General features: G+C 41.0%; 1 protein-coding gene across 5 annotated transcripts in view; it reads right to left on the reverse strand.

The window, feature by feature from the left end:
* Positions 1 to 12,005, reverse strand: part of spire1b (spire-type actin nucleation factor 1b) — a 48,914-nt gene that overhangs the window by 24,893 nt on the left and 12,016 nt on the right. For all 5 annotated transcript variants that reach the window (XM_071469239.1, XM_071469241.1, XM_071469240.1 and 2 more), the window contains exons 3-4: positions 6,714 to 6,950; positions 3,556 to 3,681 (exon numbers count right to left, since the gene is read on the reverse strand). In XM_071469239.1, coding sequence (XP_071325340.1) covers positions 3,556 to 3,681; positions 6,714 to 6,950 — 363 coding nt within the window. The remainder of the gene's footprint in view (positions 1 to 3,555; positions 3,682 to 6,713; positions 6,951 to 12,005) is intronic.

Consider the following 12,005-nt stretch of genomic DNA (forward strand, 5'->3'; position numbering starts at 1 on the left):
CTGGTACAGAATGGATTTGCAGTACCTTGTCTCCTGGATACTAAATCTGATGGAAGTCCAAGATTTTGTACTGACTTCCGCAAGGTTAATGCTATCACTGTCCCAGACGCACATCCATTGCCTCGTATTGATGATTGTATTGATGAGATCGGTCCTGCAAAATATGTTAGTAAACTAGATATGTTAAAGGGATATTGGCAAGTTCCTTTAACCCGTCAAGCCTCCGAAATATCAGCTTTTGTAACCCCTGACAGCTTCCTCCAGTACACGGTTATGCCCTTTGGACTGTGTAATGCTCCTGCTACCTTTCAGAGGCTAGTGAATAAAGTATTGGGGGATGTTCCTAACTGTAAGGCCTATCTGGATGATATTGTTGTGTTTTCTGAGGACTGGGTCAGCCACATGACCATACTGAGAGAAGTTTTCAACCGCCTGTCGGCTGCATCTCTGACCTTGAACCTTGCTAAATGTGAGTTTGGGAAGGGTACTGTTCTCTATCTTGGTCAACAGGTTGGTCAAGGACGAGTATGTCCTGCGAATGCCAAAATCACGGCCATTGCTGAGTTCCCAATACCATCTGCCAGGAGGGAGCTGCGTCGTTTCCTTGGGATGGCTGGGTACTATCGACGTTTTTGCAAGAACTTTTCCTCTGTGGCAGCCCCACTGACAGCTTTAACCAGTCCCTCAAAGCCCTTTGTTTGGTCTGGTGAGTGTCAACAGTCTTTTGATAACCTAAAAGGTCTACTTTGTTGCACTCCTGTTCTGTCTGCCCCGGATTTCTCTCTGCCCTTTAAACTGGAAGTTGATGCCAGTGCAGTTGGGGCTGGGGCTGTGCTTCTGCAAGAGGACGACCAAGGCATCGATCATCCTGTGAGCTACTTCTCTCGCAAGTTTGACAAACACCAACTCAAGTATTCCACCATTGAGAAAGAAGCTCTTGCACTCTTGCTCGCCCTCCAGCATTTTGAGGTTTACCTAGGGTCAAGTGCGAAGCCTATCAAGGTCTTCACTGATCATAATCCCCTGGTATTCCTTCAAAGAATGTACAACCACAATCATCGTCTTATGCGTTGGTCCCTGATTGTTCAAAATTACAACCTTGAAATAAATCATAAGAAGGGATCAGAAAATATCATTGCTGATGCACTATCACGTGCTGTATAGTTAGGTAGGTTGAGATGTAGTATGGTTCCAAACATTATGTTTGGACTTGTATGGGTGGGGGTGTTACGTGCCACGCAGGGGCATAGTGTTTTTTCTTTGTTGTTGTTTTCCTCCTCCCTCTGTTTCCTGTTTTCTCCCTCACCTAGTTTCCCTCTAGGTGCTGATGAGATGATTGGATTGCACCTGAGCAGACTGGAGGACGGTTTATTGGTCCCCAGGCGGTCTGAGTGGCCAATCATCTGCCAGGGAGTTGACATAAAGGGGAGCCTGGATGAGGAGATCTCGCTCGCATTTTCCCTTGATTGCCCTACCAGACTGCCTGTGTTGTGTCGTGTTGACTACGATTGTTATTTCAAGGTTTGTGTGGGGGAGAAAGGATAGGTAAGTTGGGGGTACCCTTTACATTTCCACCACGTAGTTTTGTGTTGTCTCCAAACACTAGGTTAGTGGTGGGTGCCACCCTGTGTTTTTGGTTTAGATCAGATTTGACAGGTTTTCTTTTGTGTATTTTGTTTCAGTCAGCAGTTAGGGGTAGGCCTCATTCTGTTTTATTGGTTTTCATTCCTTTGGCACACCACCTTCACCTCTCTCCCCCCACATTTGTTAACCCCGCTTGGCGTTTTGTGTTAAAGTTTTACGTTTGTACAATAAATAATCAAACTACCCTCTGGCTCATTAAAAAACCTTGATTGTCCTGTTTACTGTCCCTGTTCACCCCTAGACTCCACCAAAGGGACGTAACAGTGCATACTGATATTTCTTACGTTGGGTGTGATGGGAAAACCTCTACTTTAGATAATAAATTTGTTCATCAATAGAAAATGCATAATGTGAACATGAAAAATGAAAAATTAAAGATGTGTAAGGTTTCTTTGAGCTATAGCTGCTGTCAGGAGTGAGCCTCTGTTATATGGACATTACTGGTTAAATGATCTTTAATATTTAACAAAATACCAATTATCTTGTTAGTAACCCTTAACGTACCCCAGTGTACACACCACCGGGCAGACAGTAACACACAGGAGGATGCTCAGTTCAAAGTTTCACATTAACTTAAATAATCAGATTATCATATATTTCATTATCATGAATTCATTCCCATTAAAACACCTTTGAAATCTGTTTTTATCTGCTACATATTCAGTATTTGGTGCTGACTTAATAATTTGCACTGAGCAGATGTCACCTCCACTCTCACTCTTGTGCTATTTTAATGGTGTGACAGGTGCTGAGAAATCACTGCACCACTGTTTCTGTTTCAGTCAGACACCTTGATTTTGTACTAAAACATCCCTCAGATTTTCACATTAATATTAAGGTGGAATTGGCATGTATTAAGTAACTTAAAGGGATAAAACCCTGAATGTGACCGTAAAAAGACTGAAGTAAAGCCTTTAATTTTTTTTGACTGGGACCTTTAATAGCTTAAGGTTCATTTAAGTGGCCAGGCCCCTGATCCTTCAAATGAGGGGACATTTGAGGAATTGAATTCAGTGAAATGTGTTTTAAGGATTGTAGACCTGAGTTTCTACTTAGTGTAAACCATCTAAGACATGCGTCAGGCTCTGTCCACTTTTTCCTGCATGTAATAATCAATGAGTAATACATACAGATAATGAGAATCAGCTGTGAGGCAGTTATTGAGTGCTTTGTCATAGCATGAGTAATATAGGATATGAACTGATGTGTCCATTCACTTCTTTATCCACAGTCATTACCACGGATGCCTTTCAGAATCAGCTCTGTCACATGGGAAACATGGCTGTTTGTCTGACTGCTGGCCACATGTCTCCGTTATGTCCATGCCTATTACTCGCTCATATCCAGCCCTTTCTCTGTAAGTGACGGTTAATCACTGAAACAGGAAAGATGGCTCCCTCAGACGTGACTGTTACGCTCCGCTGAACCTTTAATACACCAAAGCAGGGAGGAAACTGCAGTCACTTGGACTGGTTTATAGTTATTACATAAGAGGTGTTTTCTTTGTTAAAGGCTTAAAGTTGAATGCTGTTGTATCTACTAACTATTGGAATAAAACCAGCAGTCCCACGGTGCTGACATTGCCCCTGTCAGTGATGTGAAATTCATGTTGATTAGTGGGGTGTATGTGGCATGTACGGTCACAGTGCTAAATCTCCTGAAGTGATGCCTTGCTACGTCCTTCATGGGCTGCATAACGGTCAGTGATCATCTCATAACCCTTCACTAAAGGGGACCCCCATAACTCATATGCAGTAAGCTTAGTTTGTGTTTTTTACATAATGTGTTGTCAACACAAATCTGACGGTTTCAACTGCAACTAATGTCTGAGAAGAGCTCTATAAGCCCACAGCCTTGATGCTGATGATGATGATGATGATGATGATGCTGATAATGATGATAGAGACCCACCTCTTTGGCACTCTTGATCTTCGCCAGGAAAGTGCGTAGCTCCCTGGTTTCTGTGTACAGAGCCCGACACACTGCCTGGTAGTGACTGGGGGCATCTGATAGGCTGGGCAGATGAGCAGTGCACAGCTACAGGGAAGTCAGTGACACAAAGAGAAAGAGACATTTTCAGTGCACACTTCACACAACTGCACTTATTACAAACTTGATACAGAAGTGATGCAGGAAAATTCACAGAGTGCAACACAATGCAGTTTCCTGAAACCAATGCCCATCAATATCCATTTTATTTTGATATTACCATCACCTACTCAGTGAAGGTATTTCACATTATGTAAAGCACCCTCTGACAGCCATGTTTGATGACCACACTGCTTGGTCTTTTAAAACATTGTGTGCTGGGGCTGTGACATTGTATTTGTGTAGGTTACTTTCAGCGTCCAATCCACTACAAAATGAAGCAATCCCATAGAAGCCAGAGTGATATGAAATGTGATTGCTTAGGTTAATTTTCCTGCTGGCTTGTTAGCTGACAATGCTAAAACACAACTGTCAGTCAGATGAGGCTGCTCTTCCCCAGCAGTGACTCAGATTGCTTTGGGAAGAACAAAAGAGGCTGCAGGGCAGTTTCTGTATCACAATAACCTAAATTTAGGCCCAAATACAAATGATCAGACTTTCATTTCATGTCTAGTCTGGGCCACATTTGCACTTTGTCAAGTCTCCTCTGCACCTCCATGAGACAGTGACATCAAACTGTGAAGCCTTGCAATGAGATCTCAGTGACATAGCACAAAGACAAAATACCCAAAAGCATTTGTAAACAACTGTTTTCGACTGCCGAATACAATTGACAAGACAGCCATGTCTGAGGTCAGCCATGCTGCTGCCACACACACCAACAGCTATGACAGAATATGTCCTTGTCTTTCTCAGAGGAGCAGAAGGTGCGCTGGGTTAATGCTCTTGGCATCTATTTGTCTAGATGGCATTCCAGTTAGAGAGAATTTCACTAAACACAGAAAATAACAGAGTGACAACCTTAAGTGTGGGAAAATGTTGTATCCAGGGTAAATGAATATGTTGTTGTTATTTTGGCACAGAAATGCATGTGGTTACATTAACTGAATAAATGTGGCACCGAGTTAAAAACAATTTATTGTGTCAACCAGGGAGAGTACAGTAGGACGAAAGGTAAACTGAGGGAGCACAGGGAGTGAATGGACTGAGGGGAAGAAATACAGTGACAACAATTCAAACTGACAGCCAGCGAGCCACTGGGCCAGCCAGACTGCCACACTGCTCTGAAGCATCTCCTTGGAGAGCAGAGTTGGTGAGTATTTGTGTGGTTTGGTCATTATGTAAACAGTATGAGGCCATGTGAGGACTGACACAGTGACTCTCTGCTCCACTGGACAACAGATAACCGACGCCTCACAGAGGGTGAGGCTGGTTCAGAGTTCAGTGTTTAACATTTTCATTTTCTTATACACAACTTTTCCTGAGCAGTCAACCTCTGACATTATCTGTCCCCGGAAGCCTTTGTATTTACATTTAAAGCTACCTTTACTTCTACTCCACCACATTGTAGAAAAATGTTTAGTTAATTCAAAATGACCATTTTTGTCTAAAACATATGATGAGATTACTACATATGATGCTTTTTTATGTAATAAATACTCAACAGTATACTGTATAAAGTAAATCAGCTCAACCTCAGCCAGATAAAACATTTAAATGCTTACAAGTTGACATGCCAGTAATAATAACTCAATTATCTAATTATTATTAATTATTAATAATAATACATCAATATACCACTCTAAAGGGAACCATATCACATGTACTCCTGCTTTAAACAGATTTTGTATACACACTTTCTTAAATGAACTTATCAAAGGGACTATTTGTGGAACGTGGTTTCTTGCCGGCAGCAGGTGGTGGCAATTGTTGCTTGAAAAGAGCTTCGGCCGTTATTGTGTTTACAAGACAAGAGGTTATAATCTTCAGGGCAGATTGGAGGCTACTCGTCACCATCGGAAAGAGAAGAGAAGGGCCAGGGCTAGCTGGTTAGCTGGTTAGCGGGTTAGCATGCTAACCTCAGTATAAGTATGATGTGATAGAGACAGGAGTTAACATTGGCGTTGCTTTCAATCACTGAAGACAGCTCTTGGTGAGTAAAGAAATGAAGAAAATGAATATGTTTCTTCTAGACTGGTAAGTAAACTATTAATGCTGATGTTGTTATGTGGCAATAGCAAAACTTCTAGAGGAAGTAAGGGATGTAAATACTGTACTTCTTTCAGTACTGAAATCTATCAATTCAGATTCCTCACAGATGTTGTAGTGAAACATTTATCAGTTAAGACTAATATTTCTTAATATGAGTCAGTTTCACTGGACCATATTCCACATTTCATGCTTGATTATATACAGTATGATTTTTTGATACAGATGCTCAGATGTGATGGGACATGGAAAAATATACTGTGTAGAATCTGATTAACGTTTTGATTCTCCCTATAATTTAATATATCAATATAATTTAACACCCTACTGTACGCTTAGTAAGCATAAGCTTCACATTTAAAGCTGCATTAATCAGTTTCTGCTGGCTTCTTGGAGGCAGAGCCACAACAAGCTAATACATATTCGACATACAGCATTATTAAGTTGATATGGCTAACATAGTATTTCTTGTTTACACATCCAGCAAACATTAGCATCTGTTTGCAGTCAATTCTTTGGAATATCTGGTTCTTCAGCTACTAAATGCTCCAATATGTTCGTTAACTATTTGCTGTGTCTGTTTTCTGTTTGGTGTTTGGCAGGTGGTGTACACTGAGATTATCAGAGCCTTTTCACTGAAAACAGCTTCCTGCTGCTGCTGTGACAGTGAAACAAAAGTTGAGGGATGTAAAGGGCTGAAAGACAAAAGCTGCATGGTAATTATCTAAGCCACATGTCTCACATTACACATTTGATCCACTGTTCACATAAAAAATGTTGATGAGTGCAGCTTCTTGGCACAAGGATGTGACGATCTGATGTGTTTCACATTTCCAGCAATAGCAACAATGACTTGTTTGGTATCAGTCAAAATGACGCCCTGGTTAGCTTAAGTATAAATAACCACTCCATTCCTCAGCTACTGTACCTACCTTGAGGATATCTCTATAGCCGTGAACGTTGGAGATGTCGTCAGGGTCATCCTCCGCCTCGTCCTCTTCCTCTGTGGCCTCATAACCTTCGTCAGGGCAGACGTCCCTCGTGGCCTCGGCCATGTTGGTCATGAGGTCGATGAGCTGCTCCAGGGGCGGGCTGAGCTCCCTCTCCTCATTCTCCTTCAGCCCATAGTCCAGAGCCTTGTAGATCATGATGCCTAAAGACTCAATTACCTGCGAGAGAAAAAGAGACATCAAAAAAATCTCTTAATATGATCTGCCGCCCTCTATGCTACTTCCATCTGGAGACACAACCATGTAAATAACTGGTGTCTAATGATAAAAATGGATGCATGAATACTAAAACAAACAATTCACTCATTTGTGAAGAATACGTCCTTTGTCAGGCTTTGTACATAGTTCTGTTGATCAGAAAAACAAATGTGGATCTGAGTCTTTGTTATGCAACATGACTCTATTTTGTGTACAAAGCCTGAGCTGAACAGCTGTAATATGGTGACCCCATGACTCAACCTTTGACGAGCACTCGCCTTCCGCTATTCATACTCACATTCAAAGAAACACACACACACACACACACACAATGGCCTTTCACAGGCTGACCCAGGGAGTGGATTACCGATAGTAGATCTTGTGATTAACTGACGCATGATGGAAAACACTATCATCACATCATACGTGTCCTTGTTTAGACACAGTCAGTGTTTTAAAGCACACAAGAATTCAGAATATGCAGAAGGTTGGAGTTGTGTAAGAGATCATCTGCCATTTGTTCACAGACTGAGATTGAGCCTAGTTTTTCAAGATATTAACCCCAAAGTGATAAATGATTTGACGCTTGTTGGTGAAAACAATCAAGTATTTGGAGCAGTATGAACATACAAATGGTTTTATGAACATTTTGATAAATCATTTAATTGCATTAATTGATCTCAAAGCCACTTAAGGGCAGTACAAGAAGCTGAGAATAAAGCACTGACATATTATCATATAAAGATGATGTGGCCAACATGTTTGCAAACAGCTTCTTATTCACACATCCATCAGACACAGCATAACATTAGTTTTCATTGGAGTTGAATTTCTGGCAACGCAACAAATGTCAGATCTCATTTTTGCTCTGTTTTGCTCTCCACCAACTTCTGAGGGAAATATTTGAATTCAATATACACCTCAACAGGACGACACAGCAGTTTTAAAAATAAAAACATGATAACACTGCAATGGTTAAGGCTTGGCTGGGTTTAGAGACAAAAACAATTTGGTAGGCTTTGGGAGGGATCCTGGGTTGGGCTAAAATAAATACTTGGTTCAGGTTAAGTGACATTCATTGTCATGGTTTCAACAATAACCACTGAGTTATTCTTAGGGCAACAAGTCCTTCAATAGGTTGTTTGTCCCAACCCTCTGACACAACTCATAGGAGTATCTGCTGAATTAAAGCCCCTAGAAACACAAGAAACAACGCTGACCGCCGATTTGAAAGAGCAAACCAGCAGAAGTCTCTGGTCCAGCGTTGTGAAGACCCATCCATCGACCACGACCTTCTCCTAATCTGGATTTAATCGCTGCATAACAGCGTCACCTGACTTCCTCCTTTAATCCCGTCATAATTATTACGGCCCCTAGAGGACGTTGTCACTAAAATGTACAAACATGTTCTGGAGTTTCTGCCACAAACACTGATGATGTCTCACACCGCTGTTGCTTCACAATAAAACATATCTATGGGTCGTAATAAGCTGCACAAACAACCTATGGGGTCATTTTTATCGGAACACAGTTTTGCTTAAGGAATAATCATCAAAAGTTCGACATTTTGTTGACCCATCCATCCCCCTGATGCCCTCTCTGTGAACTCTTTTTCTCTATAACGTCACCCAACTTCCTCCTTTTCTCCTGACAGACAACTGTCATAATTACTCCATAATTACTCCAGTTTAATTTTTCACTTGACAAAGCCCCCCTGTCCCCTATGTCACTTTTGGGTATTTACTGAGGTGATTGATGCTCCAGTTTTTCATGGTAAGACAGTGTCAGAAGATACTAAATCACTCCATAGACCTGAGAAGAACTGCAGAGTCGGGTGACAGCAACACCCTTCACATAGTCATTTGAACTGTTGTTATTATAAAAATAAAAAACGACTGCAGCATTTTAAAAAGTCGTCATGTTGGTGTGGGCTCAGCTTGTACATGATACTTTCTTCAGCCCTTTTGCTGTCATTGTTAACACAATATTACACACATTGTTGCAAATTTAACCAAGCATTTGAAAGTGCAACAGCAAAAAGACATTCAGTAGCAGAAAATAAAATATAGACCAGTCTCCAACAGGTGTCACCCGAGCTACCAGTAGCTCATCCCCCGTTTTAGAGAAGCTCATCCTAAGGTTCTGAGAATATAGTCTGTACAAACCATGGATGCATATTACAAACTTTAAGCAACACAACTTCACTTGGTAAATATACTCCACTTCATCTGATTTGGTTTGAGATCAGTTTGAGTGTTTTGATCCAATATATTTAAATATTTATTTTGTCAAAGTAGCTCTCAGAGTAAAAAAGGTTGGAGACCCCGACTAAAGATGATGCATTTTAGTTTCAAATATAAATAGCCTCAATATGTAAACACAAAGATAAACATAGGTTCAAATAGAAGATTTTAGACTTGCAGAATGTAACATTTGTCTGTTCTATCTAAATATAAAGGAATGCTTTATAAAACCATGCTGCTGTTTTTACATTCAGTATTTAAGAGTCGGCTGAACCACAGCATTTCTTTTATGATGTTTGTGGTAAAAAGTCTGGGAAATGGAACATTTGAGTTTGATGGTCTCTCACAAAGAGCTTTCCACCAGCTCTTCAACACACCAACCCACAACCAGGCCTTAATCGAAGGATCAGTTCATTGTGAAGCGGTGACTATGAGGAAATTTGATTTGATTTGATGCCAGTTATTTAACTGCGTAAGTGCATGTACGTCAGGAGATGCTATAGTCAGTTGTAGCTCTCAGTCTGCCCTGGAACTGGAGAGTCATGGTGGATAAAGGCAGCGATGCCAAAGCCAAGACAAAAGAGTGGGAAATCACAGAGGGGATTATTCTGCAGCCCTGAGCACAGAGAAAAGACTAAAAAGGAGGGAGACAGTATATAAACCACAGAGAGAAGAGAAACTGTGAGAAAGGGGGAATGAGGGGAGAAATAGATGGATCAGTGACAGAAATGTATCAGGAAGGCAGAAAAAAAGAGGCAGTGCATGAGACGCTGAGAGTCAGTGAGAGGATCAGAGAGGTCGAGGCGGGCGGGAAGGTGAGACATCAAGAGAAGTGTGTGTGTGTGTGTGTGTGTGTGTGTGTGTGTGCAGACATGAAGATCAAGGGCAGATCAATGGACACTCATGGAGGGAGGAGGAGTCATATGAGAGTTAGTCCTCCTCTCCTCCATCAGTGCATAAGAGCTGGGTTCCCTCAGGCAGGAACGGCTGAATGCCATCTCTTTGTCCGAGCTCCACCACACCCACTGATATATGACACCCCCAACCCCCCCCCCCCCCCCCACCAAAATAAAAAATGCAAGCACACTCCTCCTGAGACCTGCTATAACCTCCGGCTATCCCTGAAAGGCTCATCAGCAGACAGCTTCCTCATGCTGTAGAAAAAGTGACAGACACAGATTGTGCTGCCCTGCCCAGCAGCTAATGGTTATATGTGGTTGGTATGTGGATTTTCAAGTTCCTCTTTCTTATCTGCAGCTTTACATGTCCCTCCTAACTGGTCACACCTTCAAGAATTCAGGCCAGGGCTAAAACAGCATCTGATCTGCCAAAAGAGATTAAATGGGAAAAGACAGGCTGCAGCAGATGAGTTTGACAAATCTTAAGGCAAGCTGCCTGAGGAGAAGTCTCCACTCTTCACAAATTTATGTTTGAAGAATATAAACAATTAACCCTTCAAACCTATTAGGGCTGCATGATATGCAAAAAAAAAAATCACATCATGCGATTATTTTGGCAGATATCATGACAGCGATATGACTCATGATTTCAGCAGGAATGATCCTTTTTGCTTTTCATTTTCACTGAAAAAAGATTTAAAATGATGATGTGATTTTTCAGGACATCTCTGTAGCGCCACAACACTTAAGCAGCAAACAATGCAAAACAATGTTGAGACAAATTCTACCTTTTTGCAGCTCCAGCGATTTTTTGCAGCTCCTGTGATTTGGATATTGCACTTGGCCATATAGCGATTTCAATTATATTTTGATTAATTGTGCAGCTCTATAATAAAAGCTATAATAATCTGGGCTTGCAAGACTTGTCATACTTTAAAATAGATATCAACTAGAGATCTGGACCATCAAAAGATATTTAATTCAATTCATTTGGGGGACAGAGTCAACTTAGTTCAATGTACAGTATGTTTTTTTAGTTTCAATTGACCATGTACTATACATGAATGAACAGATTAGTTATTAAAAAGAAAATTACAGTAATCAGATTCTGAAAAATTGAGGATTTGCTGCTTATTCTTTATATATGGTAGTAAATGAAACATCTTTGTGTTTTAGACAAAATAAAACCTTTAAAAACAGACCAAACATTAATCACTCATTAATCAACAATGAAAATAATGTCTGGTTGCATCTTTAATAAAGCGTGTCTGCATGTATTCATTTCATCAGCTATTGACGCAGAAAACCCTGAGAATAACAATGTGAATGTTTGTAATGGGAACTTAATTTTCACATTACTGTTCTATTCATTCCTGACAAAAAGGCATGAAAGTGAATCTCTCTGTGTTGCTGCTGTCACTCACGTCTAGAGGGATCTGATGGAGTCATTTCTTACACATTCTTCACAAACAACAAACTGTAAACTACGACTGATTTCAGTCGTTTGTGACTCAACACAAGGGTCGAAGCAAACATGTCTCCATTCCTCTTTAAAATCTCCCTGACTGGTTCCCAGGCCTTCGGGCGACCAAGCAGAATGATGGGATGGAGGAGAGGAAGGGGCGGGGAGAGGAGAAAAAAAAAGAAAAGAAAAAAGTGGGAAGAGGATGAAGATGTCAATGAAAGGAGATGATCACAGGCAACCGCAACATCAAACAGCTTGGCGCAAATTTCAGCATTCCTGTCACAGAGAGGGGGCACGCTGGTCAAAGGCCAAAATAAAAACCATTGTGAAAACATGTTTTCACATTTTTCCCCAGAGCCATTTAATCACTGTTGTCCTACAAACATCTTGTTCTCATAACCTCACCTGA

Source organism: Trachinotus anak, unplaced genomic scaffold, assembly GCF_046630095.1.
Source record: "Trachinotus anak isolate AG129_WGS33_773 ecotype Australia unplaced genomic scaffold, CSIRO_AGI_Tana_v1 ptg000032l, whole genome shotgun sequence".
Taxonomy (NCBI): Eukaryota; Metazoa; Chordata; class Actinopteri; order Carangiformes; family Carangidae; genus Trachinotus; species Trachinotus anak.